Source organism: Hoplias malabaricus, chromosome 5 (assembly GCF_029633855.1).
Source record: "Hoplias malabaricus isolate fHopMal1 chromosome 5, fHopMal1.hap1, whole genome shotgun sequence".
Lineage (NCBI taxonomy): Eukaryota > Metazoa > Chordata > Actinopteri > Characiformes > Erythrinidae > Hoplias > Hoplias malabaricus.
Window position 1 is genome coordinate 19323426 of NC_089804.1, and position 26215 is coordinate 19349640.

At 48.0% G+C, this 26215-nt stretch overlaps 4 protein-coding genes across 4 annotated transcripts; 2 read left to right on the plus strand and 2 right to left on the minus strand.

Annotated features, from left to right (window-relative positions):
• Nucleotides 1-500: 500 nt before the first annotated feature.
• LOC136696013 (ADP-ribosylation factor 4-like) lies at nt 501-5461 on the plus strand. The gene is made up of 7 exons (XM_066670078.1): nt 501-624; nt 776-1086; nt 1893-1973; nt 2218-2327; nt 2471-2542; nt 3601-3726; nt 3918-5461. Exons 2-7 carry the CDS (start codon nt 1020-1022, stop codon nt 4002-4004), a joined length of 543 nt encoding a protein of 180 aa, XP_066526175.1. The 5' UTR covers nt 501-624; nt 776-1019; the 3' UTR covers nt 4005-5461.
• A 23-nt stretch (nt 5462-5484) lies between these two features.
• On the minus strand, nt 5485-8888 carry pde12 (phosphodiesterase 12). The gene is made up of 3 exons (XM_066670079.1): nt 7598-8888; nt 6933-7011; nt 5485-6297 (listed from the first exon to the last, which is right to left on the minus strand). The coding sequence occupies exons 1-3, from the start codon at nt 8810-8812 to the stop codon at nt 5861-5863; spliced, it is 1731 nt and encodes a 576-aa protein (XP_066526176.1). The 5' UTR covers nt 8813-8888; the 3' UTR covers nt 5485-5860.
• Nucleotides 8889-9566: 678 nt separating this feature from the next.
• Nucleotides 9567-20875, minus strand: atp6ap1la (ATPase H+ transporting accessory protein 1 like a). Its single transcript, XM_066670080.1, has 7 exons — nt 20749-20875; nt 15268-15305; nt 14659-14735; nt 13818-14053; nt 13366-13416; nt 13039-13282; nt 9567-12071 (listed from the first exon to the last, which is right to left on the minus strand). Exons 1-7 carry the CDS (start codon nt 20844-20846, stop codon nt 11835-11837), a joined length of 981 nt encoding a protein of 326 aa, XP_066526177.1. The 5' UTR covers nt 20847-20875; the 3' UTR covers nt 9567-11834.
• Nucleotides 20876-23091: 2216 nt separating this feature from the next.
• Nucleotides 23092-24840, plus strand: rps23 (ribosomal protein S23). Its single transcript, XM_066672393.1, has 4 exons — nt 23092-23236; nt 24208-24367; nt 24446-24566; nt 24653-24840. The coding sequence occupies exons 1-4, from the start codon at nt 23233-23235 to the stop codon at nt 24797-24799; spliced, it is 432 nt and encodes a 143-aa protein (XP_066528490.1). The 5' UTR covers nt 23092-23232; the 3' UTR covers nt 24800-24840.
• Nucleotides 24841-26215: the final 1375 nt, after the last annotated feature.

Sequence of the window (26215 nt, forward strand, 5' to 3'; positions counted from 1 at the left end):
AACTGCCCCTCAGAAAACCGCCCTTCAGAAAATTGCCCCTCGGAAAACTGCCCCCAGAAAACTGCCCCTCAGAAAACTGCTCCCAGAGAACTGCCCCCGACAAATGACCCTCAGAAAATTGCCTCTCAGAAAACTGCCCCCAGACAACTGACCCTCAGAAAACTGCCCCCAGAAAACTGCCCCCAACAATTGACCCTCAGAAAACTGCCCCCAGAGAACTGCCCCCAACAACTGACACTCAGAAAACTGCCCCAGACAACTCCCCGTCAGAAAACTGCCCCCAGACAACTCCCCGTCAGAAAACTGCCCCCAGAGAACTTCCCCTCAGAAAACTGCCGCCAGACAACTACCCCATAGAAAACTGCCCCACAGACAAATGCCCCTCAGAAAACTGCCCCAGCATCCACACCAATGAAAAACCCATATTTCTGTTAGTGTTAGTGACATGGTGGTGGATCATCCTCAGCGCTGCAGTGACACTGACGTGGTGCTGGTGTAGAGTGGATCAGACACAGCAGTGCTGCTGGAGTTTTTAAACCCCTCGGAGTCACTGTGGGACTGACGATGACCCCCAGAGCCGCAGGGGGACTACAGTCTGGGACCTGAACTGTGGGTCCTTCAGGGGTGAGTGAGTTAAAGAGTGTTAAAGAGCTGGAATGTGTTTGTTCTGCACACACACACACACACACACACTCACACTCACTCTCTCTCTCTCTCTCTCTCTCTCTCCATGTTTCCCTTATGATGTGGCACATGTGACATCATCTCCTCATAGTGTGTGTGACGTGGAGCAGAGGGAGAGGGAGAACGAGAACGAGAGAGAGAGAGAGTGTAAATGTGAGTGAGTTCAGACTGGTTCTGCGGCCTGGTTCGGTTCTGTTAACTGGGTTAAAGCGCCTGCCTGTTCCTCTGCGGTCCGGTTCTGGTGTCGCTAGCCTGTTAGCCACCGGGCACTTTCTCCTCAGAACCACCTTAAGGAACACAGGAACGGTGTCCTCCGGCGCCCGCGGCGGGGAAAGATGGGGCTGACCATCTCCAGCGTGTTCTCCCGGCTCTTCGGGAAAAAGCAGATGAGGATCCTGATGGGTGAGTGGGTGAAGGGGTGGAGTTGTTTAATTGTAATTTTCAGTTCCACCTTAAACGCTGCAGCAGTTAACGGTTAAAGCCTGGAAACCGAGGCTTATTTAAGGTGGAATGGAGTGTTCGAGTAGAAAACAGAGCTGGGTAAAACGGCCACAAATGTTATCACGATAAAGTGTTCTCCACTGATCGGTTTCGATATATTTATCACGATATACAATTTTGTCACAATTTAAAGGACATTCTTCAAATAAACACTAACAGAATCAAATAAAACCATACGCCAAATGTTCTTTAATGTACAATATTTCCATTTCCAGGACACGGAACAGTGTGCAACTTAATTAAATCCACAAGGAAAGATTTCACTGAAATGATGTATGATTTTTTTTCTCTCTCTCCCTCACTGTCTATCTCTCCCTCTCCTCTCTCTTTCTCTCCCCCTCCCCCTTTGTCTCTCTCCCCCTCTTTCTCTCTCCCTCTCTCTACCCCCTCATTCTCTCTCTTTCTCTCCCTCTCTCTCCCCCTCTAATTCTCTCTCACTCTTTTCTCTCTCCCCCTCTTTTCTCTATCTTTTTCTCTTTCTCTCTCCCCCCTCTCTCTTTCTCTCCCTCTCTCTCTTTCTCTTCCTCTCTCTCTCTCTCTCTCTCTCTCTACCCCGCATTCTCTCTCTTTCTCTCCCTCTCTCTCCCCCTCTAATTCTCTCCCCCTCTCTTTTCTCTCCCTCTCTATCTTTTCTCTCTAACTCTTTCCCTCTCTCTCTCTCTCCCCCCCCCCCCCCTCTCTCTCTCTCTCTCTCTCTCTCCCCCCAGTGGGTCTCGATGCTGCAGGGAAGACCACAATCCTGTACAAGCTCAAACTGGGAGAAATCGTCACTACAATTCCCACTATAGGTTTGTACAGACCCTGTCCTCTCGGTTACTGAGGAGGAACAGACCAGTCTTTAAAACTCAGGCAGCACTCGGCAGACGCCCCAGTGATGAACACAGCGCGGTGTCCCGTGTTCAGTAAACACCGCAGAGAAAACGGCCATCTTCATCTGCACTTTGACAGATTTCTTTTAGCTCAGAGAATCATACACCATTCATCAGTGTCCGGCTGAAACGTGACCTGTCTCTTTCTGTGCGTGTCCTGCAGGTTTCAACGTGGAGACGGTTGAGTACAAGAACATCTGTTTCACGGTTTGGGACGTGGGCGGCCAGGATAAGATCAGACCCCTGTGGAGACACTACTTCCAGAACACACAGGTAAAGAGTGCCTTCAGCACGGAACTGAACTGAACAGCACAGTACAGAACCACACAGGGTCCGGGTCAGTAATGTCACTGGGTCAGAGACGGGGGGTGTTGGGGGTGGTTTGCTGATAACAGTCAGGTCTGTGTCTGTTGCAGGGTCTGATCTTTGTCGTGGACAGCAACGACCGCGAGCGCGCTCAAGAAGCTGCAGAGGAGCTGCAGAAAATGGTTAGTGACACACCCACAGCACTTTGTTTAAGAACAGGAAAATGACTCAGCAACAGCAAACCTCCACCTTGAACCTTCCAGCTCCACCCTCCACCTTACAACTCCATCTTCCACCTCCACCTTATTAATCCACCCTCCCACAGTCTTCCAACTCCACCCTCCACCTTACAACTCCATCTTCCACCTCCACCTTATTAATCCACCCTCCCACAGTCTTCCAACTCCACCCTCCACCTTACAACTCCATCTTCCACCTCCACCTTATTAATCCACCCGCTCAGTCTTACAACTCCACCCTCCACCTTGTAAATCCACCCTCTCAGTCTTACAACTCCACCCTCCACCTTGTAAATCCACCCTCCACCTTACAACTCCATCTTCCACCTCCACCTTAGAACTCCACCCTCCACCTCATAAATCCACCCTCCCACAGGCTTCCAACTCCACCCTCCACCTTATAAATCCACCCTCCCACAGTCTTCCAACTCCACCCTCCACCTCATAAATCCACCCTCCCACAGGCTTCCAACTCCACCCTCCACCTTATAAATCCACCCTCCCACAGTCTTCCAACTCCACCCTCCATCTTATAAATCCACCCTCCCACAGTCTTCCAACTCCACCCTCCACCTCCACCTTATAAATCCACCCTCCCAGTCTTCCAACTCCACCCTCCACCTCCACTTTATAAATCCACCCTCCCAGTCTTCCAACTCCACCCTCCACCTCCACTTTATAAATCCACCCTCCCACAGTCTTCCAACTCCACCCTCCACCTCCACTTTATAAATCCACCCTCCCACAGTCTTCCAACTCCACCTTATTAATCCACCCTCCCACAGTCTTCCAACTCCACCTTATTAATCCACCCTCCCACAGTCTTCCAACTCCACCGTATTAATCCACCCTCCCACAGTCCCACAGTCTTCCACAGTCTTCCAACTCAACCCTCCACCTTATAAATCCACCCTCCCAGTCTCCCCCCTCCATCTTTTCTGTTGACAGTTAAGGGTTAAAATCCAAAGGCCCGTCGTCTCATGTCTCTGTGTCTTGAACAGCTTCAGGAGGACGAGCTCAGAGACGCCGTTCTGCTCGTGTTCGCAAACAAACAAGACCTTCCCAACGCCATGGCCATCAGTGAGCTGACAGACAAACTGGGGCTGCAGGCGCTGAGGAGCCGAACTGTGAGTACCACAGGAACCTGCAGCTTTCCTTCAGTGTCAGGATTACGAAGCTATCATTAAAATCAGTCAGACACATGGAGTAAGGAGTGTCTCCAGGGTGTGAGATACAGACTGTACACTGTGTAACTCTAGAACTAAAGCTTTAAAGATATTTCCTGATGAAGCGTTAACGTGTTGTGTTTCTTCGACAGTGGTACGTCCAGGCCACGTGCGCCACTCAGGGGACGGGTCTGTATGAAGGACTGGACTGGCTTTCTGAGCAGCTGTCCAAGCTCTAAACGGCGCCGAACGGAAGACGCAGAGGTGTATTTTAACAAAGGCTCGGATCGAGGATGACTGATAAACCCATGAGACTCGTCGGTTTATCCTTGAGGTGATGGTTCCAAAATTTGCCAGCAAGACAACTCCGACCTGCGACGGATTGACTGATTATTATCCCTCTATCATTTCTTCCTGGAGAATTTAACCCTGTTCCTGTTGGAGTCTGATGTGAAAGGTGGCAGCTGAGCTCAGTTTTTGGGGGTGGGTCTCTTTAGAGTTTCACAAAATGCTGGGAATTAAGTTGTTGGGCAGTTTGTCAAACAGAATTTTATTTATATTTAAAGAAACTGTTTTCTGTTCAGGCTTTGACTTTCATTTTATGTTTATGTAGTCTTCTTGCATGCCTTTTAATGTAGACTTTTCTTTAATGGGTTCTAGATAATGTCGTTAAGTAACTGTAGTGGTTTTGGGAACATAAGGCACCTTCGGCTCAGGTGAGAGGTTATTATTGTTTTCCTGGACCTATGTTCAGTCCTGGTCCTGGTTTATTTAGAGCTACTTTAATGCAGCACAGAACCACTGGCGCTGTGTCTGAAACGCTGCCCTATTCACTTTTTAGGGTTCTGCCATTTTGTGCACTCAAACAATCCCACAATGCACCACGAAAAGTAGTGTACAACCCATGATCACTGGCTGACGCGAGTAGAGAGAGTTCTTACCCATAATACACCGTGCTGTTTGGTAAAAACCCACGAGGGCATGCCCTTCACTACCCTCTTGCACTCTGTTCACTAGAATAGTGCACTGTGTAGTGAGAAACGTAGGGATCAGTGAATAGGCAGACGTTTCAGACACAGGGTGAGTGTCACAGTGTGCTGCGGCACTTCTGAATCCTGGACCACAGGTTCTGATGTTCCCTTTGCACTAATGCACTCACACTCGCTCCGTTTGAGCTGGTTCAGGTGTGTCACAGAGGGCAGGTCAGTGGGAGTCCAGGGTCAGGACAGCGGCACTGGGAGAATCTCCAGCTGCAGATGCAACAAAAACACCGGCCCCTGTCCCCACCACGCCTTAACACAGACTTCCATCGGCTTTATTAAAAAGGAAGAGTGAAAAACAAGTCCCTGTGCGCCACCTTTTTACAGGTTTGTCTCTCAGCTCCAGCAGAACCAGAACCGTCTTTAAGCCTTATGCAGAGATGCAGGGGACTATATTCAGTGAACAGTTCCTGGAACCTGCCTTTCTCTGTGTTTACACCTGCCTTAAACCACCCCCACAGCAGCGGTCTGTCAGCTATGGACCAAGTTCTCTGTAAATCTGACTGACCCTGAGGTCCAGTTTAAATATCCCAGCTTGTTTACACATGCCTAAATGAAGTATTTTGATAACCGTGGTCAGTTTGATGGTCAGTTGCTGTCTTGTCAGTGTCCACCAGCCCCTGTTTAATTCATAATAAAGACTGAAATAAAGACGACTCTCTGGGTTGTATTTCCTGTCATTTTTAATTTGTGAATTTCTTTTGAAAATGAAAGTAACAGCAGAAAAATCAATTTTACCACTTCAACCTCCTGAAGGAGCCCTTCCTGGGAAAAGGCTGAAGAGAAACACAGAAGCTAAAGCTTTAAGTCAGTTATGAAGTCATGTCAGTGTTGATCGCAGGCGGAGGAGGGTGTCCGAGGGCCTCCTGTCTTCACCGTCGCCAGGGTTAATTCTGGAAGTGAGCCTCCTCATCATGTCCAATCAGCGAGGAGTTCTTAAACCTCGGCCTACGCCTCTTCGTCACGCGTCTGAAACCACTGCGGCTCTGCGGATCAAACCCTGACCCAGATGAACTTCATTCAGAAGCAAACCCAAACCAAATTCAGATACAACCTCATTTCCATCTGAGGTCACAGACCAAAGCGATGTGGTCGGAAGGGTGAGAGACGCTGGGCAGGGCTTGGTAGGTGGTGACCTCCTGGTGACTGGGCATAGGAATGACCTGCTCCACCTGCAAAGCCTGGGGCTCCATGAAAATATAGTCCAGACAGCCGTGGAACCCTCCAACGTAGTTAGTGTAGGCCGGTTCTCCACAGGCGCTGCTCAGCTGGAACGGGTTCAGAAGCTCCATCTGAACGAGCTCCTCGGGTCCGTTCGAAGCCCAGTCTCCATGGCTCTCCGGTACCGAGCCCTGACTGAGCAGCTGGAAAAGCCCAGACGAGGGGGTGCTGTTAAAGTCCCCGCAGAACACCAGGGTCCCCGGGTTCTCCTCTGTGATGTTCTTTAGGTGATTCAGGGCCAGCGCTATCTGCACCAACCTGACATTTCCACCTTAAACAGAAAGAGAAGAGCAAGCATTAGCAACATCCACCCAGAGGGGGGCGATACTGAATGTTATCAGTTCTAACACGTGAGCTTAAAACCCTCTGGCCCTTTCCATAGTGTGGTACAACAGAGTCCGGGCAGCCGACCAATAGGAGGAGAGAAGCCATAAACAAGGTGTGTACAGGGTTAAATCCACCTGAGTACAGGTGTAACAAGTTCTCTTCTTCTTCCTTGATCTCTGTTATGAGTGCTTGATTGGGGACTCTGCCCTGCTGGTGCATTCTGGGAACTGTAGTTCTGTATTTCACCTTTAATAATAAAAATGGATGATGTGTTGAAATTAATAGTATTTAATAGTCATTTTTGGCTTTATATAATTTAAAACATCTCCCAAAATAGTAACGTTACAGGAGAAAGAAATTAAAAGATGTTATTCCAAGTTATTTTGGAGCATTTCTATTGGTCAATTCCCACAGCGTGAAGGACAGGTGCCGTGTTCCACACACGTTTTCACTACGAGACCACCTTAAATATCTGTATTCTTTGGAGCCTGAAGTGAATCTGATTTTGTGATGAATGTGGAACTGAATCTGACAGATGTTTGTCCCCGGGTCACAGCTGGACAGTGGACAGTTCAGTACCTTTGGGGTGCCAGTAGAGATGTGTGTTTCCTACACACACCGTCTTTGATGTATCACTTATGGACTGAAGCAGCGTCACCTTAAAAACACGCAAACACAAAGTTATCTGGACACTGCTGACCACGACAGTGTTTTACAATTCTACACAACACCACACTCAGCTCTACACCGTCCTGACCCACAGCACGGAGAGTTATCTTTATTATTATTAAATGTACTTTTGTTTTGGACATGTTATTTCAACTTATCAATACCCTTTTGAATGGTTACATAGTGCAGTTTCTGCCGTGTTGAGCCTGGGCTCTATTCTCCCTCATTACAGCTCAATAATTCCAAACTATGATAAAAATATTATGTAGTGTTGCTTTAAAGGAAAAATATTATGAGAAAAGCCCTCATTTGGTGCATGTTCACATTAAAGTGGGGATCTGGAGGCCACCAACACACACACTGTGAAACAAGGCCCCAGTCAGTTTTCTGAGTTAGAAAACAGATAAAACGTCTCTGCTCCGCTTCTGATGTCAAGAGCAGAGACGTTAGAATGGCCCCGCCCCCTCGTCTGAGTCTGTCCAATCACAGCGCTGTACCCGTGTTTATGCGAGAGCACAGGGAAGAGGCTGGGGGTTGCTGTGTGTAGTTGATTGCACAGTGGGATGTGTTCTTACCTGCAGAGTTGTGGACAGCTGCAGCACCCTCTCCTTCAGTGTGGGGTTGGTGGACAATTTGTCCAGCAGGGGGCGGTTTACCGGGTCGGTGGTCAGGGCCTCGCTCAGCATGATGTCATGTTGACCTATGACCCTGAACTTGGACCTGCGGTAGAAGGTGGCCAGGCCTTCGTGCTGCTTCTCTTTAACCCTGAAGACGCCATCCAGCCCGAAGGCCTCCAGAGCTGGGCGGAGGCTGTCTACGAAAGCCCCTTTGTCCACCTCCTGGAGGCAAACCAGGTCGGCGTTGTACCCACAGAGCTCCTTCTTGATGAGGCTCTGGCGGTAGTCGAACTCCAGGGCATACGGAGCGCAGTACGGATACAGGACAGTTCTGGAAACCTCGGTCTGGGCGTAGATGTCAGCTAAGATGTTGTAGGACACCACCCTGATAGTGTCGGGGTCCGTGGGCCTGATAGCGTACGGGTGTCTGTTGTCGAACGTGCAGTAGCCTGGACCTGCCTCCACAGTGCCCGAGGAGACCAGTTCTTTGGCCTCTCCGTGCCTCAACCCGTCCCCAGGAACACACTTCAGCTTCAGCCTCAGGCCAATGTCCAGATTGGATGGAGTGAAGACCTGCTCGTGTCCTGCCTCCACCCAGGTGTCCTCACCCCCACCGCAGGGACTTTCTTTATACCATGTAAACACACAGTGCTTCAGCTCCCCGAACTCCACCTCCAGCTTGGGGCACACGGGGAACCCAGCCAGGACAGAGAGGGGCAGCTCGGCCGTGGTGAAGGTGGGGGGGTTCCTCTCCACCTGGTACCTGGTCTCTCCTACCTGCAGCACGGCTCCGTCCTGCCAGGCCTCACAGTTCACACAGTCCTCAGACACAGGGTCTCCCTCCAGAAACAGGCGCACCACCGGCTGCACCACGTCCGGAGCGGCTCCTGGGCCCCCGCCTGCGCGGCCCTTCTTCCCTTTGCCCCGGGCTTTACTAGCGCTGCTGGAGATCCGGGCCAGAACCCGGCCCAGCTCCTCGCTCTGGTCCCGCAGCATGTGTCTGTGGCTGCCGTTCACAGTGAAGGAGATGGTGAGTTTAGACTCGCAGGGAACACACCGCACAACAGCGCGCTCCATCCTCCGGGAGAAGCGGCGCACAGCAGCAGCGTTGCGGGCTGCGGAGGGTGAAAAGGCTCGGGAACACCGTGCAGAAAGCAGCCCGAGCCGCAGCATCAGCACCCGGTCAGCGCTGCCAGGAAACACGGGGCTGACCGTCGGAGAACAGGCCGCGGGAGGCGCTGGGGCGCGTCACAATCCTCACTCCTACTTAGTGCTCACTACATAGTCCTCTATATTTAGTGCTCACTACATAGTCATCTATAGTTAGTGCTCACTACATGGTGCTTTCTAAATAATCCTTCATACATAATGTTCACTATATAGTGCTATTGTTTTTATAGCATAAGTTTACATAGTACTCCCTACATAGTCCCTTACATAGCCCTACTTAGTGCTCCCTACATAATCCTTCATAGGTAGTATTCACAATATAGTGCTCTATAAACAGACCTTCAAACAGTGTTCACAGCATAAACTTACATGGTGCTCTGTAGTGTTCACTACATAACAGTACTCCCTACACACAGCCACATATTTAGGGCTCCCTACAGAGTCATCTATACTTAGTGCTCACCACATTAGGCCTCAGATGCTTTTGAATCAGTAAACAGTTCTGTCTCAGGTACGTTTTAATGTCTCATTCCCAACACTTAAACTGTCCCCCTGACTTCATTCCCAGACCCTAATGTATCCTGAAAGGGTTTCAGATAAAAACTGAAGTGTGAAAGACACTAGAAATGCTGTGTCTTTAAAGTTTACAGGGTCAGGACTCGGAGCAGGCCGTTCACGCCCCAAAAATGTAATATTTTAAAATACAGAAAGAAAGACTAGTGTGTAATAGTTAACATTTTTATCTTCATTCGCCCAAAGACCACATCATACAGACTGGAAATCACTTTGATCAGTAGATGTTCTCTGAATGTAAGTCTACAGCCTCAGGCTGAGTGCACTACAAGTTCAGTTGGCGTGATTGGGAACACAGCCCAGTGTGACGTAGCGAGATTGCGGAAATGCCTTGAACACTCGGAATCTGCAGATTCACTGTTCTTCAACATAACTTAGTGTCATATTAAATATTAATAGTGTTTTGTGCAGATTCATATTTATATATTTACAATCGTTTATACTCGAGATCATCGTTGTGATTTGGAGGAGATTTTCCGCCTTTTCTTTCGTTTCGTTTATGTGAATAACGCGCTATTGCACTGACAGATGTTCACCGCTGGAGGGCGAACGAGTAAAAAAAGAAACCCAACAAAACACGAGGCTATTAGCTCATATTAGCCTGTCCAAAATCTGCATTTAATAAACAATGTCAGCGTGCTGTGTTGGGTTTTAACAGTAAACAGTGGTGAATATAGTTAGCTATAAACTGGAGTCTCTAAAAATAGCCATAATGTTTCTTATGACACATTAAAGGGCCCATGTCTTTTGTTTTGTTCAAAAAGCATTTGATTAGCGTATAATTAAATACATTTTAAGTCCCCTCTGGCCATTACCACTACCCCTACCACTCCTCTCTTTGAAACTACACCTTCGACTTCATTCATTAAGTGCAGATTTATAAATATATAATATTAATCACCAGCCTTCTGTCGGTCACCTGCAGCTGGAAAGCCTCGCCCCTGAGTTGACTGGATTGGTTCTTTAGGTGTGTGATGTATGAAACCCTGTCTGTCTGAATCCGTTTCTCTTAGAGAGTGTTGAGAGCCGTGAAGCGCAGGGTCAGTGAAGCTCAGATGGACTTCTCTCCAGAATGTGCTGTTGGTTTTATTAAACTCAACAGAAACAGGGGACAAGAATCATTTAACATCAACACACTATCGCTCATTTCATACGTGGAGAACTTAAACAGAAATCTTTCCCTCATTTAGAATATAATGGTTATTATCTGTTTATATGATACAACCCGAGCGGGTGCTGAAACGGTCGTAGCCACTGCCATGCTGTACATTACAACTCGACCCTGCCTCCATTTGTGCTTCAGTAGAAGATCAAATCCCACTGGGTTCTAAGAGGTTCACCTCTCGAAGGCTCAGCTTAAAAGCGTACACATAAGAATTAAATAAATAAATAAATAATACAAAACTGCGGTAAACATACAGTTTACACAAATATGCGATTACACAACCGCTTTAAAACACATCTCCCAGAACAGCCTCCTCCACCCTGCACACGCCAGAGGGAAGATTGGGTTTTGGTGACACTTTGGGTTTCATTACACACTGCATAGAAACCATCCCTTAATTAATATAGACAACGATACAGTGCTGTGCAAAAATCAGAGACCAGCCTCCGATACAAGTCAGAACCATTAGATCAACACCCTGCCTCCTGTTCCTCACAGAAACCTTGCGGGAATGTTCCCACGGCTCCAAAGTTCAGTCTCCGAAGCTGGTCGCATTTTTTTTTTGCTTCTTACAATCCCAAACACATTCGGTGACACTGAGGTCTGGGCTCTGGGGGGAGGTCCATCTATTGGGTTCTTTCTTTGATTTGTAAAAAGTGGGAAGAACCCGTGGATATTTTTCAGATCTGGACCAAAAGCAGATGACTCTAACGTCCAGTGTCTGACCTCCACGAGCGTTTTTCCATCAGCCACTTTGATCTGAAAATAACGAAGGCAGTCTGTGGCTTTTACTCAGCACTGTGTTGAGGGTTAGGAGCAGACTTAGTATTTCCACATTTTACACATTCAATTTATAGCTCCATTATGTTCTAATGGTTTGTGCGCAGTCTGTAAATGTAGTAAAGCGTCCTGTTCTAAGAGAGATATAAGCTAAAGACAGATGATGCATTTCAGGATACATTAAATATGGCGCTAATCTGAATCTCACTTAAGAAAAGTCCACACTTCTCCGCTCGTGTGCCTTTCACAGAGCTTTTGAACGCTGGCAGATTTGAATGTGTGTGTATTTGAGTCCACCGTAACGCAGCAACGCAGCGGAGTGTTGATCCCTCAGGAACCTGCTCAGGACTCTCACTGTCCCACCACAGTCGTGCGAGTGTAGTAGTGCAGTCAGAGCCGAGCAGCTCCGGAGGACGCGATTCCCGCCGCCCACTGGCTTCCACTGAACGGCCTTCGGAGCCAAACCGTCTGAGTCTCTGTTGGGGTTCTCAGGAGGGTCCTGGGGGTCTATAGGTTGTTCTTCTCTGTGCACTCTGCTTCTGTATTTCGGGGGAAGTACACGGTGGTCTTGTGCTCTTCGTAGCGGTCGATGTGCTTGAGGTGCACCACCATGTGCAGGGCATAGGCCAGGACCAGCAGCAGGATCAGAGAGGTGATGAGCCCCATGAGGATCGCCGGGGTGAAGAACGTGGCACAGTCGCTGGCCGAGGCGAACTTGCTGGACTGGACGTTAAATGCTTGGATCTGGTGAAGGAAATGAAGTAGTGTTTTCATTGTCTGACCCAAATACATCAAAATATTTCAGCTGTAAACAACAAGTTATCAACAACAACAACAACCATCAGCAAAACGCAGTTCTGCAAACAGTGGTGATCAGGAGATTGTGTTAATAACTGTGACAGACTCAGCTGAACGACTAAAAACCAGACCTTCTGCTCCTCGCTCCTCACTGCTGTGCGCTCGGGGTCGGGGTGAACAGCGAGCGGCTCGTTATCATTTAAAGGAACAGGTGCTGAAAGCGGGCGTTCTGAACAGGGCTGTTTCTGGTCGCTGCTGAACCACAGTGTGTGTGTGTGTGCGTGTGTGTGTCTGTGTGGGTGTGTGTGTGTGTCTGTGTGTGTGTGTGTGTGTGTGTGTCTGTGTGCGTGTGTGTGTGTGTCTGTGCGTGTGTCTGTGTGTGCGTGTGTCTGTGCATGTGCGTGTGTGTGTGTGTCTGTTCGTGTGTGTCTGTGTGTGTGTCTGTGTCTGTGTGTGTCTGTGTGTGTGTCTGTGTCTGTGTGTGTGTCTGTGTGTGTGTGTGTGTCTGTGTGTGTGTCTGTGTATGTGTGTGTCTGTGTGTGTGAGCGCGTGTGTGTCTGTGTGTTACTTTGAGCATTTACTAACAATGGAGCACTGAAAAAGTCCAAGAACTGAATGAAAATTCAGAGCTGGAAAACTCCAAAGCTCTGAAGCTCAGCTCTGATTCTCAGATCCGTCACAGGCAGCACTGTGTAGAGTCGCTGTGTAAACAGCAGTCCCTGGTGGAGTGGCCCAGTTACTCTACGTTACGTCATGTTTGCTGAGTGCAGTGGCAGGGGATCCTCTTTAAAACAGAACACGATTTCTGTGTAAACTGTATCTGTTGCGCTCCACTGCAGTTTTAATGCAGAATGACATGCTGAAATATTAATATTAACAAGCGTGCCGAGTGGATGGATATCCGTGAGCTCACCTGGAAGTCCGTGAACGTTATGTGCCAGTTTGCAGAGTTGTCCGTGTTGGAGCTGGGCACCAGCAGCGTGTCGTATTTCTGGAGGCTGCTGATGTGCTGGCAGTGGTAAGAGTTGGTGGACGGAGCGTAGACGTCGGTGGCGTTGAAGGTGGCCTCGTGCGTCCAGTTGTAGTGGATGTGTACGCTGTCCAGTGTGAACCAGTTCTGTCCTGCTGACTCGTAGAAAGTGTTGGACATCTGCAGTCTGCAGAGACGACAGCGCATCCTGTGCATCAGGAAATTTCTTTAATGGCAACATTCCACATCATAAAGCAAAGGAATACTGACCTGACGGACAGAGATCTGAGGTCGTCCACGTCGCCGAAACGCAGGTTCAGGCTAATGAACAGCAAGAGCGTTAGTGAGACACTGCGTCCAACAGCAGACGTTACCACATCATTTAATCCTTCTGTCAAAATCAACACAGAGCTCAGAGGAGACGCTTATTCCTCAGAATAAATGAAGAAAACTATCAACTAGACTTTAAATGTGGATTTAAAATATGTTGGTATTTGTTCATTGCATTTGTTCTGAGTGTGAAACGACTGAAGGTCTTCCCACTGCCCCCTGTCTTAACGTCTCATGCCCCTTTCACAAATTCGCCGTAATCCAAAAGTGTTTACCTCAGCTCCTCGCGCCGTGGTAAAGACTCATATGAGAACAGCGCCGGAAATGTTCCAGAGTACTCCATTTCTCTTGGAAGTCTCTGTGAAAGAGGCATAAGAGTGGACTTCACTCACGTGGCTTTGTCTTTGCTGCAGAAGGAGCCTTTGGTGTCCACCAGAGCCTCGGGCCCGAAAGCCCTCTCAGTCAGGTCCACCAGTGTGTGGTTCCGGTAGCGGACGGCCAGCTTCCGGGCCCTGAAGAGGATGCAGGTTTTGCCGTTAAAAGCCACAGTCAGAGGGGTGTAGGGCATGATTCCTGCCGACTGCAGCAGCTTTCTCCGGCTCGGAGGAGGAGAGTGCGGCCGGCGTTCCTGAGGCCAAAGGGAAGCAGGGTTTAGATCCACATCCGAACATTTCTCCGGTTTAGAATCGACATCGGACCAACACACTCAGCTCTGTAGGAGTTCACACACTTCAGAACGGTTCATAAAAATAAACCGAACACACGTCAAACTATAGATCACACCCAGCGCTGATCAATAACTGAATATCGCTTTCAATCGGACATTTTCATCTTTGGAATAAAAACATGAATGGCAGATTTGGGACCTCCTCTCACACATTTGTTCTCCTCCACATCGCTGCATCTCCCCTACTGCACATCACACACGGAGGAGGGGCACAACGCTGACCTGAGGTCAGCTCTTTCTTTCTGCACTGACCAGACTTTAAGTTCCTGCTGCTCCGAGGCGCTTTCAATGTGTGTCAGAGCCTCCTCCTCAGAGACGCCATGTTTCCTAAAGGAGCAGCGTGTCTGAGTCCCTCACACAAAAGCCCAGAGCTGAATGTGCGATTAAACACGTCTGGATTCCTCTAATCTGTCTCTCCGAGCCCCAGCGCGGTGCACGGGATTAGATTCGTCTTTTCTGGAGGAAAGAGCTCACATTAGCGTCTGGTCACAGACTTGACACCTCACCTGTAGCGTCTCCACCATCAGCACCGAGCCGTCCACGTCCCCGTAGGAGCCGACCCGGCCCTCGCCGGACACTGCGTCTGCGGACACGGCACCAGAGATCAGATATGAGTGACCGCTGACCCCTCGTCCAGACCGACTGACCCCTAATGTCTAACACTCACAGCTCTGAGACCTGTGTGTGTTTGGAGTGGTTTATAGAGTTCGTATCATGAGGAAAGAGTAAACTGATCATTTAATTGTGAACATAACGTCTGTTCAGTGTATTCTTTCACTGATGAAGGGGTCAGCCAATCAGAACAGAGGTCATTTACATACACCGGGCTCAGCCAACATGAGAGAACACATGAGAGCTGTTGGATTTAAAGCCAGAAATAACACACATCCAAACTATAACACACTTCACAGACACAAAACATCACTGGAAAGGAATAAACCACACAATCCAAGTTCTTCAAATCCAGACTTTAATCCAGTTTCCTGACTCCCGCGGGTCACAGATCGGCCACAGAGCGCAGTCCCTAATCTAGGACCAGAAACTGGATTCAACATCTGGATTTGAAGGCCTCTGGACCAGATGTTGTGAAGTTGGTGCGTATCAGAATAACTCACTGTCTGCGGCTGTGTCTCGGGAGGACGGGTCGGTGGAACTGTAAACATAAACAGAGGAGACGATTAAAGAAGAACCATTTCTGAAGGATTACAGGAACCACATTTCATCCTCTTTGATCCTGTCTTCAAAAACCGCTGGAGCAGATGTGGTCCCTGCGCGAGGAGAACTTTTGTCTTTGACGAAGCCGAACACAACACCTCCTCCGTTCGGTCTCTGCGCGTTCCTGATTATCCCGAGACGCACGGCTGAAACGTCCTAATCGTCAGATAAAGCCAGATAAAGCGCACTCAGCCCAGAGGCCTCCTAAGACGCGATTAAGGGTCAGAGGGATCAGGGAGCACCGCGCGGCTCCGGCCGGTGGCGGGTTAAGACTTGACCACCTGTCTGTGGAGGATGAAGAACTGTGGCAGTGAAGCGGACTCTGAGATTCAGAGCAGTGGGTGAACTGCTTTCCAAATCTGTGGGTCTGCAAGGATGAGGAGCTTTAACTAAGAACAGGAAACTGTTTCTTCTTAAATACACATTCTTTACACAAATACACACTCTACATGTGAAGTCAGAGTTCATTTTTACATCTGATGGTGTCACATAACAATTAAAAATTACAATTGAGGGCGGCACGGTGGTGCAGCAGGTAGGTGTCGCAGTCACACAGCTCCAGGGGCCTGGAGGTTGTGGGTTTGATTCCCACTCCGGGTGACTGTCTGTGAGGAGTGTGGTGTGTTCTCTCTGTGTCTGCGTGGGTTTCCTCCGGGTGGCTGTCTGTGAGGAGTGTGGTGTGTTCTCTCTGTGTCTGCGTGAGTGAATGTGTGTGTGTTGCCCTGTGAAGGACTAGCGCCCCCTCCAGGGTGTATTCCCGCCTTGTACCCAATGATTCCAGGTAGGCTCTGGACCCACCGCGACCCTGAATTGGATAAGGGTTACAGATAATGAATGAATGAATTAAATTACAATTGAAATGAAATGAACGTCCCCAGGTGAGGAGCCAAAGGCCACGGCAGCAGGAAAAACTCCCTCAGAGCTGGAGGAAGAACTTCCAGAGGAGCCGAGACACACAGGGGACCGTCCTCCTGTGCTCAGACATGTTATAAACAACAGAGATTTAGTTTAAACCGCAGGGAGAAGCAGTGGTGGAGTGTGAGCAGTATTTAGTGAAGGAAGGAAGGTTTCTGACAGGGTCTTACACATCCGCAGGCCGCGAGGAACCTGAACTGTGCTCGTATTTATTCACCAGGACTCAAATATCCCTGCTTCATCTCGGCAGAGCCCAGGGGGGCATTAAGTGTCTGAGGGTCAGTGCCGGAGTGAATTCGTCTAATGGCCCGAGCATCACAATCCGTTTGTCCTTGAGTGGACACGTGAAGCGTGCTCTGGGAAAAGGCCTCTACGGCACATTCCGAGGCACTCCACAGCACCACTGTTCCATCTGCAGACGAATGAGAAGAACGAGGAACGAAGCGTCTCCTGATAAGAGTGGGCTGTGATTGGAGGAGGGACGAGACTAGACTCTGGTTATTGTTGTGAGCAGATGCCGTTGTTACGTAACTACATTTAGCCCACTGTGAGTGATCATTTATTTGAGCCCCATACGACAGCCAACAACTTGAAAACAACAAGAGCAACCCCCCCAGACCCCACCCTCTCAGCCACAACAGCGCTTACAAACCCGGGCAGTGATGAGGATGTTGATAAAGGTGGGGGGAGAAGCACAAATCCTTCTCTCAGCTCCAGTCACGGCTTAAAAGATCTGTCTGCGTCACAGCACCTGAACATGTGGCCGGTCGGGTCGGCCACCGCGCAATTATATAATCGATGGAATCCGCTGACCAGCGCCTCCTCACTCACCTCACTGTGTCTGCGTGTGTGTGGGGGGGGGATTAGTGCTTGTGTCTTTAAAGTTGCTCTGGCACCTCGGCTCTTCACCAAAATAAAATCTCTTAATGCAGTGGTAAAGCCTGCAGTGGCCTACATCCTGTAAACATCCTCATCTCTGGACACCGCTGGACCACACTGACCACTTCAATATGTCACCACTCAGCAATTACACCGGATATTTTATTATACAGATATTTTATTCCTTTGATAAATTTTAAAATCAGAGACAGCCTTTTTCTTTATAAACTCCTTCAGAGGAGATATGAAATAAGAGATAATCCACATCCATAAGGAGAAAAGAGCTCCTAAAATCTGCTTAAAAAGATTAAAAGCTACAGACAGCGGGACTCCTAACATCCACAGCTGCCTGTGTCCAGCCCTCCACTGTGAGCACAACAGTTCAGCCCCGTGGGTCTGAAAGGACGTGCAGCTGGAAACAACAAGCCCACACTGAGAAAAGGAAACAGACACAAAAGAACATTTCTGATTGAGGAAAGAACTGTTTCTCAGAACGAGGTCCTGACCAAGTCACAACCAACTGCTGACACCCAACTGTGGGGAGTGGGTCACATCACTGACCTGCACTTAGGCTTCTTTCATCCATTCATTCATTCCTCCACTGTTCTGAGCTTTACCTCCGTGTTAGGCATGTTACTACTCGTCTCTCTCATAAAAACCCACCAAACCCAGTCCACGAGTTTTAGAATCACACAGATAAACAATCCTCATAGCATTTAATAGTGGACCTTACACACACACACACACACACACACACACACACACACACACACTAATCATGGTGCTGGTGTAGATTGTGTTTGTGAGAATAACTGTGATCATCTGCGTCTTTACAGCTTTTGATTTATTTGCTTTTTAACAATGAGCTCTGAACAAATGTTTCTCATTTGGGATAAAAGTCTGAATCCGTCAGTGTTGGTGAGTGTGGTCAGTGTTGGTAAATGTTGGTGAGTGTGGTCAGTGTTGGTGAGTGTTGATAAATGTTGGTGAGTGTGGTCAGTGTTGGTGAGTGTGGTCAGTGTTGATGAGTGTTGGTGAGTGTTGGTCAGTATTTTTGAGTGTGATCAGTGTTGATAAGTATTGGTCAGTGTTGGTGAGTGTGATCAGTGTTGATGAGTGTTGGTGAGTGTGGTCAGTGTTGGTGAGTGTTGATAAATGTTAGTGAGTGTGGTCAGTGTTGGTGAGTGTGGTCAGTGTTGATGAGTGTGGTCAGTGTTGGTCAGTATTGGTGAGTGTGATCAGTGTTGATGAGTGTTGGTCAGTGTTGGTGAGTGTGATCAGTGTTGATGAGTGTGGTCAGTGTTGGTGAGTGTTGGTCAGTGTTGATGAGTGTTGGTCAGTGTTGGTAAATCTTGGTGAGTGTGGTCAGTGTTGGTGAGTGTGGTCAGTGTTGATGAGTGTTGGTCAGTGTTGATGAGTGTTGGTGAGTGTGGTCAGTGTTGGTGAGTGTTGGTAAATGTTGGTGAGTGTGGTCAGTGTTGATGAGTGTTGGTCAGTGTTGGTGAGTGTGGTCAGTGTTGATGAGTGTTGGTGAGTGTTGGTCAGTATTGGTGAGTGTGATCAGTGTTGATGAGTGTTGGTCGGTGTTGGTGAGTGTGATCAGTGTTGATGAGTGTTGGTGAGTGTTGATGAGTGTGGTCAGTGTTGGTGAGTGTGATCAGTGTTCTTGAGTGTTGGTCAGTGTTGGTGAGTGTGGTCAGTGTTGGTGAGTGTTAGTCATTGTTGGTCAGTGTTGGTCAGTGTTGGTGAGTGTTGGTCAGTGTTGGTGAGTGTTGATGAGTGTTTCTGAGTGTGGTCAATGTAGATGAGTGTCGGTAAATGTTGGTGAGTTTGGTCAGTGTTGGTGAGTGTGGTCAGTGTTGATGAGTGTTAGTGAGTGTGGTCAGTGTTGGTAAATGTTGGTGAGTGTGGTCAGTGTTGATGAGTGTTGGTGAGTGTGGTCAGTGCTGGTGAGTGTTGGTAAATGTTGGTGAGTGTGGTCAGTGTTGGTGAGTGTGGTTAGTGTTGGTGAGTGTGGTCAGTGTTGGTAAATGTTGGTGCGTGTGGTCAGTGTTGGTAAATGTTGGTGAGTGTGGTCAGTGTTAATGAGTGTGGTCAGTGTTGGTGAGTGTTGGTGAGTGTGGTCAGTGTTAGTGAATGTGGTCAGTGTTGGTCAGTGTTGGTGAGTGTGGTCAGTGTTGGTGAGTGTGGTCAGTGTTGGTGTGTGTGGTCAGTGTTAGTGAGTGAGGTCAGTGTTGGTGAGTGTGGTCAGTGTTGGTGAGTGTTAGTGAGTGTGGTCAGTATTGGTGAGTGTGGTGAGTGTTGGTCAGTGTTAGTGAGTGTTGGTCAGTCTTAGTGAGTGTGATCAGTGTTGGTGAATGTGGTCAGTGTTGGTGAATGTGGTCAGTGTGGGTGAGTGTGGTCAGTGTTAGTGAGTGTGATCAGTGTTGGTGAGTGTGGTCAGTGTGGGTGAGTGTGGTCAGTGTTGGTGAGTGTGGGTGAGTGTGGTCAGAGTTAGTGAGTGTGATCAGTGTTGGTCAGTGTTAGTGAGTGTGGTCAGTGTTGGTGAGTGTGGTCAGAGAAGGGGATGGACGCCTGAGAGATCTGTGCCACAAGTCAGAGGACTTTACACCCAGTTCCCCTCCAAACCCCATCTGCTGGGAGAAGCAGAAACAGCACTCTGCCATCTTGTTCAGGACACAGAGCGGATCAGAACTGCAGGATTCCTCACCAGAACTTCACACGGCTCTGATCAGGGCTGTACCTTACCCACGCCATCGGTGATCTGTCAGATATGTAAATGAGCTAAGCTCTTTCTGACAAGTGACTCTGTGTGTATTGTGTTTATAATCTGTCTGTAATATGTGTTTATGGGGTGTATGTGTGTGTGTGTGTGTATATATATATATAGTGTGTGTGCGCATGTGTGTGTGTCTCCTGTGTGTAATCAGTGTGGACCCAAGTTCATTTCCAATGCACTGATGTCTTTAACACATTCACAAGGCTGTGCAGGAACTGAGTGTGTGTTAGACACTCGTGCCCATCAGCCGCTCTGCCCTGAAGGCAACTTCCACCTTCCACTCCTCCACCAGGCTATTGTCTTCCGTTCAGAACCGCATCCTTATCCTCATCCTCCTCATCCTCTTCCTCATTTACCCCACTGTATTATTATACATACAATACAACATTAGACCCCCCCCCATCCCCGCCACACAAAGCGTATTTCCAGGAGCAGCTATGGCCCGGCCCTGTAAACTGATGCCTTCACAGCGGCCAACGATAGATTTTTCTCTTGGGTTTCACTGCAGACTCACAGCAGGTCCAGCACAAAGACCAGCGCTGTACGGCACTGTCACTCTGGACCAGAACACGGTTTAATCCACCAGTTTCAGAACCAGAACCACGGGCTATTTAAAGGGCTCTGTGTGTTTCCCTGAATTTAGGAGGGTGTCACTGCCTGAGCATCCTTCAGAAATCCCCACCTCCCTTCCCCCCACACTGTGCCCCCCCATCCTCTCTGTCTCTGTCTCTCTCTCTCTCACACACACACACACACACAAAGAGAGGAGAGAGAGAGAGAGAGAGAGAGAGAGAGAGCAGAAACTGACCTCTGGAGTGCAGGATCTCTCTGCAAAGACGGAGGAAAAACCTGCAGAAAAATGAATGAAAACAAAGCCAGAGCCATTGCGCGCCCCCGCGGAGCCATGTGTGCGTCCGCGCGCTCCCGCCACAGACGCCGACTGACCGCTTTCACTCCAGCAACGGCCGATGGAAGCCCCGCCCCCTGCTGACGGACGCGGGCCGTATCCAATCAACGCCCAGAGGAGAGTTTCCAGCAGCGCGACCACGCCCTCCCTGTCTCGAGGAACGTGCTGACACTGAAGCGAAGACTGATTCGATTCACTTCAAAGAACCGATTCTCACAGTCAGTCCTGTTCAACGAATCGAATGGAGTTAAATTAATAGAGAACTACGATTCACTTCAACAAACCGATCCTTGCCAAATGATTTGTTTTATCCAAGGGTTTCAACAATAAACTTCTCCACTTTAAATGTTTAAAGGTGCACTGGGGAATTTAATTTAATGTATAACTAGTACAAATTAACTCTCAAAACTTAGCAAAAACAAAGAGTAAGGAAATGTGTGTTTGGTAGATTATTTCTTTGTTGTTACTACACGTCTTGGCAATAAACCTCATACCATTGGAACGCCTGTTCATTTCTCTTTTAAATGATGCCACCTTTGTAAGGAACATGCATTTGTGGGAGGAGCAGTGGAGCTGAGTGTGTGGGTTCCGCCCCTTAAAAATTTGCTAAATCCTCTCTGCCAAAGCCAAACAGCTTCTTCTGTGTGATGGTGTGGGGCGGCACCTCCCTCGCTGGAAAAACAAGGCTTGTCATCGTTGGAGGCTTCTCAATGCAGAGAGATATCGAGATTAAATTCTGCAACTAGTAGCGATCTCATATCTGCACAGTCTGGGACCGAACTTGAAAAGTGACAACGCTCACCCCACAGAGCGGGGTTTATCAGAGACTACCTCCAGAATGTGGGAGTAGAGAGGAGGGAATGACCTGCCAACTCCTGACCTCAACCCCGTTGAACACTTGTGGGATCAGCTTGGGCGTGCTGTTGGTGCCAAAGTGACCAACACAACCACTCTCTGGCGCTGAATTCAGATGCAGCAACACTGGAACACAGTGTCCCCTGCTAATGAGATGACATATCCTTGTTTCCCTTCAAAACAGGAAAAGTGGGGCTGGAAACAAAACCGGTTCAATGACCAGAATTCTTGAAAACGAGACAATTGTACCAGGTTGCTGTGTTTTGCCTGCTTGGCCAGTGGGGGGCGCACTGACTAATGCACTAGTGTATTTCTGAAGGCAGGCCACCTGAAAACACCAAATCTCTCTGAATGAAGACGACCTACACCACAGAATAATGTTATGAATTAACCATAAAACCATACAGGCTTTTCCGAACAAGCTCATAGAGTATTTTTAGACTCACCTGCTGCTGTGGAGGCAGTGACCCAGATCAGCTCTGAACACCCCCTCCACAACAGTCTGGGTTAATTAGCAGGTAGAATCTCCGCAGGGGAAACATCCAGCATCTCAGAGGAGCAGGGGAACAGCTTGGTATAACAGCAGAAGGTTTCTAAATCTAGGGAATTTAACACTGGGAATGTTAGAAGGAGAGGAGTCACGTCCGGCCCGATGTTTACAAAGAGCCCCACACCCTGATGAAGCCAGAATTTACTACAGTTAAAACACCCAGTCTGTAAAGCCCAACTAGGGCTTTTTGAGAATGTAAATCAGACCCCTGCCCCTCAGTTGCTTAATGCATAAATTACTTAAATTCATAATTAAAGGTAGAGAGGTGTTTCATAAGACATCATTAATTAATTATATATAATCAATCAAAAACAATCATTACACTACATAATGGATGTTGATGTACTTGGGCACATGCATTTTGGTTTTAGATTAAGATCTAGTCCTCAGCTCATTGTAACGTGTACATTACTGCATGGATATTACTCTCTACATATACATTACTATATGGCCACAGTCATTAATAACATACTACATATAATCGATGAATATGGAGATGTTATTACATTGTTGTTGATTATCACCCCGTTTCTTTGTTATTCACTGAGAATATCAGCAATGTATTTTTTTCTGAATCTCGTTGATGACTAAAGAAGTACTTTATGAAGAACAAGCTTTGAACAGAAACACAGGAAAGAAATCAAACGACAGAAAATCATGCGATCTCTAAATCATAGGCCCCTCCCTGAAGGCCGCGCAGATGAGGTGGAGATCAGGTTGACGTGGTTATACAACGCTGTCCAACGTATTTGCTATATTTCTGGCACGTCTTCGACACAAAGAATGTTTGCTGTGAAGCGACAATTATTATTAAACGTGTATAAATTATTATGTGTGATTTTAAAACCCTGGTGTCCCCTGAAAAGCCCGAGCGGATTGTTCTCTGCGATCAGGCGTTTTCTGTGGGCGCCTGTGAAGGAGGCCTTTAGCGCGGGGCATGCTGGTCTCGGTCTTTCTCCCCCGGACTCGGATCGTGCAACATGGGTACGACCTGCTCCTCACAAACCGATCCAGAACCGCTCTCCCTGGCTCCGCCGGGCTCGCCGAAACACACCCGCACACAGATAAGGGTCTCATAGACCGATTCGTGGCGGAGGGTGCCGGCTGCGGAGCGCCGTTCTGGGCCTTTTCTGGGTTTTATTCCGGGGTTGAGAACGTGGAGCGCAGCGGCGCCATCTTCCAGCGGCGGGGCTCGGATTTGACTTCACAACAAAACTCTGAAAATACAGAGAACAGCTTTAAACGGAGAGGGTTTAGGCGACTTCCAGGAGCTAGATGTAGATTTGTGTTATTCAGAATCTGCAGTTTGGGTCTTATTCGTTTTCCTTTCACGTTAAATAATGTAGCGTTTCAGTGAATGGGCAGTTCCACCTTAATCACCGCAGGATTTACGTGAAGAGAAATATTACCATCTTAAATAACAGCTTATAAATTGCATATAAATAATTGTTCCACCTTAAACTACTCAGTTTTAAGTTAAGAGTAAGATGGGTATTGGGGAGGAGGAGGAGAGAGAACTAATGTTTTTGTAACAAAAAATTGAATGGCTTATAATTCATAAAAAAGCTGTGTAAATCCCACACCTTAACATTTACATTATTGTAGAGTCACTGCTGAATTAAAGTTGTGTTGAAATGAGAATAGAAAGATGAGTCATTGGATGGAGACTTTAAAAGTGTTTTTTATTTGAGGCACTGAGCATAAACCTTTTATGTTAAAAAAAATAAAAACATGGTCCATATGAAATATTAATGTACTGATCTTCACTGAAGGGTGTAGTTCAGCAGTGACGTGTCTTCACCTGAGGGATTGCAGGCTTGGAGTCTGAACACAAACTGAACCCGTCCTGAGAAAGTGCCAGAGCAGCTGTTGGTTGTGGGGGGGGGTTTGATGAAGTGGAAGTTATTTTTTCTGTAAGAGCCAATGTTCACTCTTTTTGTCTTGGTGTTCTTCAGGAAAGTGTCGTGGACTTCGTACCGCCAGAAAACTGCGGGACCACCGCCGTGAGCAGAAATGGCACGACAAGCAGTACAAGAAGGCCAATCTGGGCACCGCTCTGAAGGCCAACCCCTTCGGAGGAGCTTCACACGCCAAAGGCATCGTGCTTGAGAAAGTGTAAGTGAATTCTCATCAACAGTATTTTTACTGAGACTCGTGAGTTAATGTTAACACTCGCATCCTGCTTCTCTTCAGTGGCGTCGAGGCCAAGCAGCCGAACTCCGCTATTAGGAAGTGCGTCAGGGTCCAGCTGATCAAGAACGGCAAGAAGATCACAGCTTTCGTCCCCAACGACGGCTGCTTGAACTTCATTGAGGTGAATATCGGATGTGGAACTGTTGTGATGAATAATTCATGGTGTGGTCTTTGTTGACACTGACGGCACCTTTATTTTCTCCTCAGGAAAACGACGAGGTTCTGGTGGCAGGGTTTGGTCGTAAGGGACACGCCGTCGGTGATATCCCTGGAGTACGTTTCAAGGTGGTGAAGGTGGCCAACGTGTCCCTCCTCGCTCTCTACAAAGGCAAGAAGGAGAGACCTAGGTCGTAAATAAATGCCCAGTACACAATAAACAAAGTTTTTCAAATACATCACATGTGTCTGGCCTTGTTTTTAGTGGATTATAATGTTATTTCTCATGAGAAATTGTTTTAGAAGTTGGAGGGTCCAGAGGGTCGTAACCCAGTAGAACAAGATGGAGCAGATCTTCAAATGCATGGCAGTAAACTTGGGTTTAATGCAATTAAATGTAGAACAAACTCATTGCCACCGCCTGGCTCTGCCTTGGAGCTTTAGGAGGATGTGGTGTTCATAAAGAGGCCAGTGTCTTTCATTTCTTTGGGGTCCACTGGAGTGGAACTGATCTGACCTACATCAAATGTCCTTTATTTAAATTAATACATTTCCAGCTGATACTTGGACAGTTTCCACATGCAGATTAAGCCTAAGCTGGAACTGAACTTAGTTTCTAACCATAACCAATGCCTGGGAACTGGCTCATCCAGGGTTTCCTCTGGAGCCTGTGGTGGTTGTAAGCTGTTCGTCTTCCTTCACTCGACTCTTCTGGGAGGGATTTCACTGGGTCTCTAAGGTTTTGATGATATTTGGGTTTGAGAGCATCAGTGAGGTCAGGTACAGTTCTGAACTATAAACCCCTCTTTAGCTCATCCCAAATCAACTGGATGTTTATTCCAAATAAATTCCCACTGCTCTGCTGCCTAACGATGGGGGATTTTATATGTCTGGCTGCTGGCATTGGGAACATTGGGCATTGCGTTGATTAAGCTTTTACCCTGTTAATTATTTATTTATTTTGCTCACTGCTCATTTAGAAGTGTTAAAGCAATATCTCAGAGTTCACGTTCTGGAGATGTCGCCCCCTCCTGATCTGGGGCTGTCTAGCAGTGAAGAGAAGTGATGCTGTAGAGTCAGTGGCAGGGGCTATGTGTGTATTGGATGTTGGCTGTGTTCCACACTGTGTGTGATGCCAGCTGACCGCGATAGCCCCTGCTGTGCTTCATTACGAAGTCCAGACGGAGCTGTGTTGGCTTTAAACGCTGAGCCAGAACAGTTGGATTGATAATAGAATTCATCCATATGGGACTGGGGACATGTTTGTGGCATCAGAACAGTTTAGAGAGCGACGCTGGCCTGGCTGAACAAGAGGAGCGTCTCTGAATCGTTCATTCATTCATTGTCTGTAACTGCTTACTCAGTTTAGTGTGGTGTTGAGTCCATCACAGAGCCAAAACACTCACTAACACCCATGGAAGCTCGAGTAGCAAATCCACCTAACAACGTGTGTTTGGACTGTGGGAGAGAAGCAGAGCACTCTGGAGGAGACCCACACAGACACAGGGAGAACACCATACTCCTCACAGACAGGTGGGACTCAAACCCATAACTGTGACCGTGGCTCCCCCTGCAGTGCCACCATGTCGCCCTCTGAATCAGTGAGGTACTAAA

Excerpts from the sequence above, each read along its gene's own strand:
- pde12 (XM_066670079.1), bottom strand. The coding sequence starts at position 8,812 with ATGCTGCGGCTCGGGCTGCTTTCTGCACGGTGTTCCCGAGCCTTTTCA. Across the intron at positions 7,012-7,597 it reads AGCTGTCCACAACTCTGCAG|GTGACGCTGCTTCAGTCCAT; the intron begins GTAAGAACACAT and ends CGTGTTTTTAAG. Across the intron at positions 6,298-6,932 it reads TCTCTACTGGCACCCCAAAG|GTGGAAATGTCAGGTTGGTG; the intron begins GTACTGAACTGT and ends TTTCTGTTTAAG.
- LOC136696013 (XM_066670078.1), top strand. The coding sequence starts at position 1,020 with ATGGGGCTGACCATCTCCAGCGTGTTCTCCCGGCTCTTCGGGAAAAAG. Across the intron at positions 1,087-1,892 it reads GCAGATGAGGATCCTGATGG|TGGGTCTCGATGCTGCAGGG; the intron begins GTGAGTGGGTGA and ends CTCTCCCCCCAG. Across the intron at positions 3,727-3,917 it reads AGGCGCTGAGGAGCCGAACT|TGGTACGTCCAGGCCACGTG; the intron begins GTGAGTACCACA and ends TTTCTTCGACAG.
- rps23 (XM_066672393.1), top strand. Across the intron at positions 24,368-24,445 it reads GGCATCGTGCTTGAGAAAGT|TGGCGTCGAGGCCAAGCAGC; the intron begins GTAAGTGAATTC and ends GCTTCTCTTCAG. Across the intron at positions 24,567-24,652 it reads GCTGCTTGAACTTCATTGAG|GAAAACGACGAGGTTCTGGT; the intron begins GTGAATATCGGA and ends TTTTCTCCTCAG.
- atp6ap1la (XM_066670080.1), bottom strand. The coding sequence starts at position 20,846 with ATGGCTCCGCGGGGGCGCGCAATGGCTCTGGCTTTGTTTTCATTCATT. Across the intron at positions 14,736-15,267 it reads CCGAGACACAGCCGCAGACA|ACGCAGTGTCCGGCGAGGGC; the intron begins GTGAGTTATTCT and ends CCGTGTCCGCAG. Across the intron at positions 13,417-13,817 it reads TGCAGCAAAGACAAAGCCAC|CCTGAACCTGCGTTTCGGCG; the intron begins GTGAGTGAAGTC and ends GCTGTTCATTAG.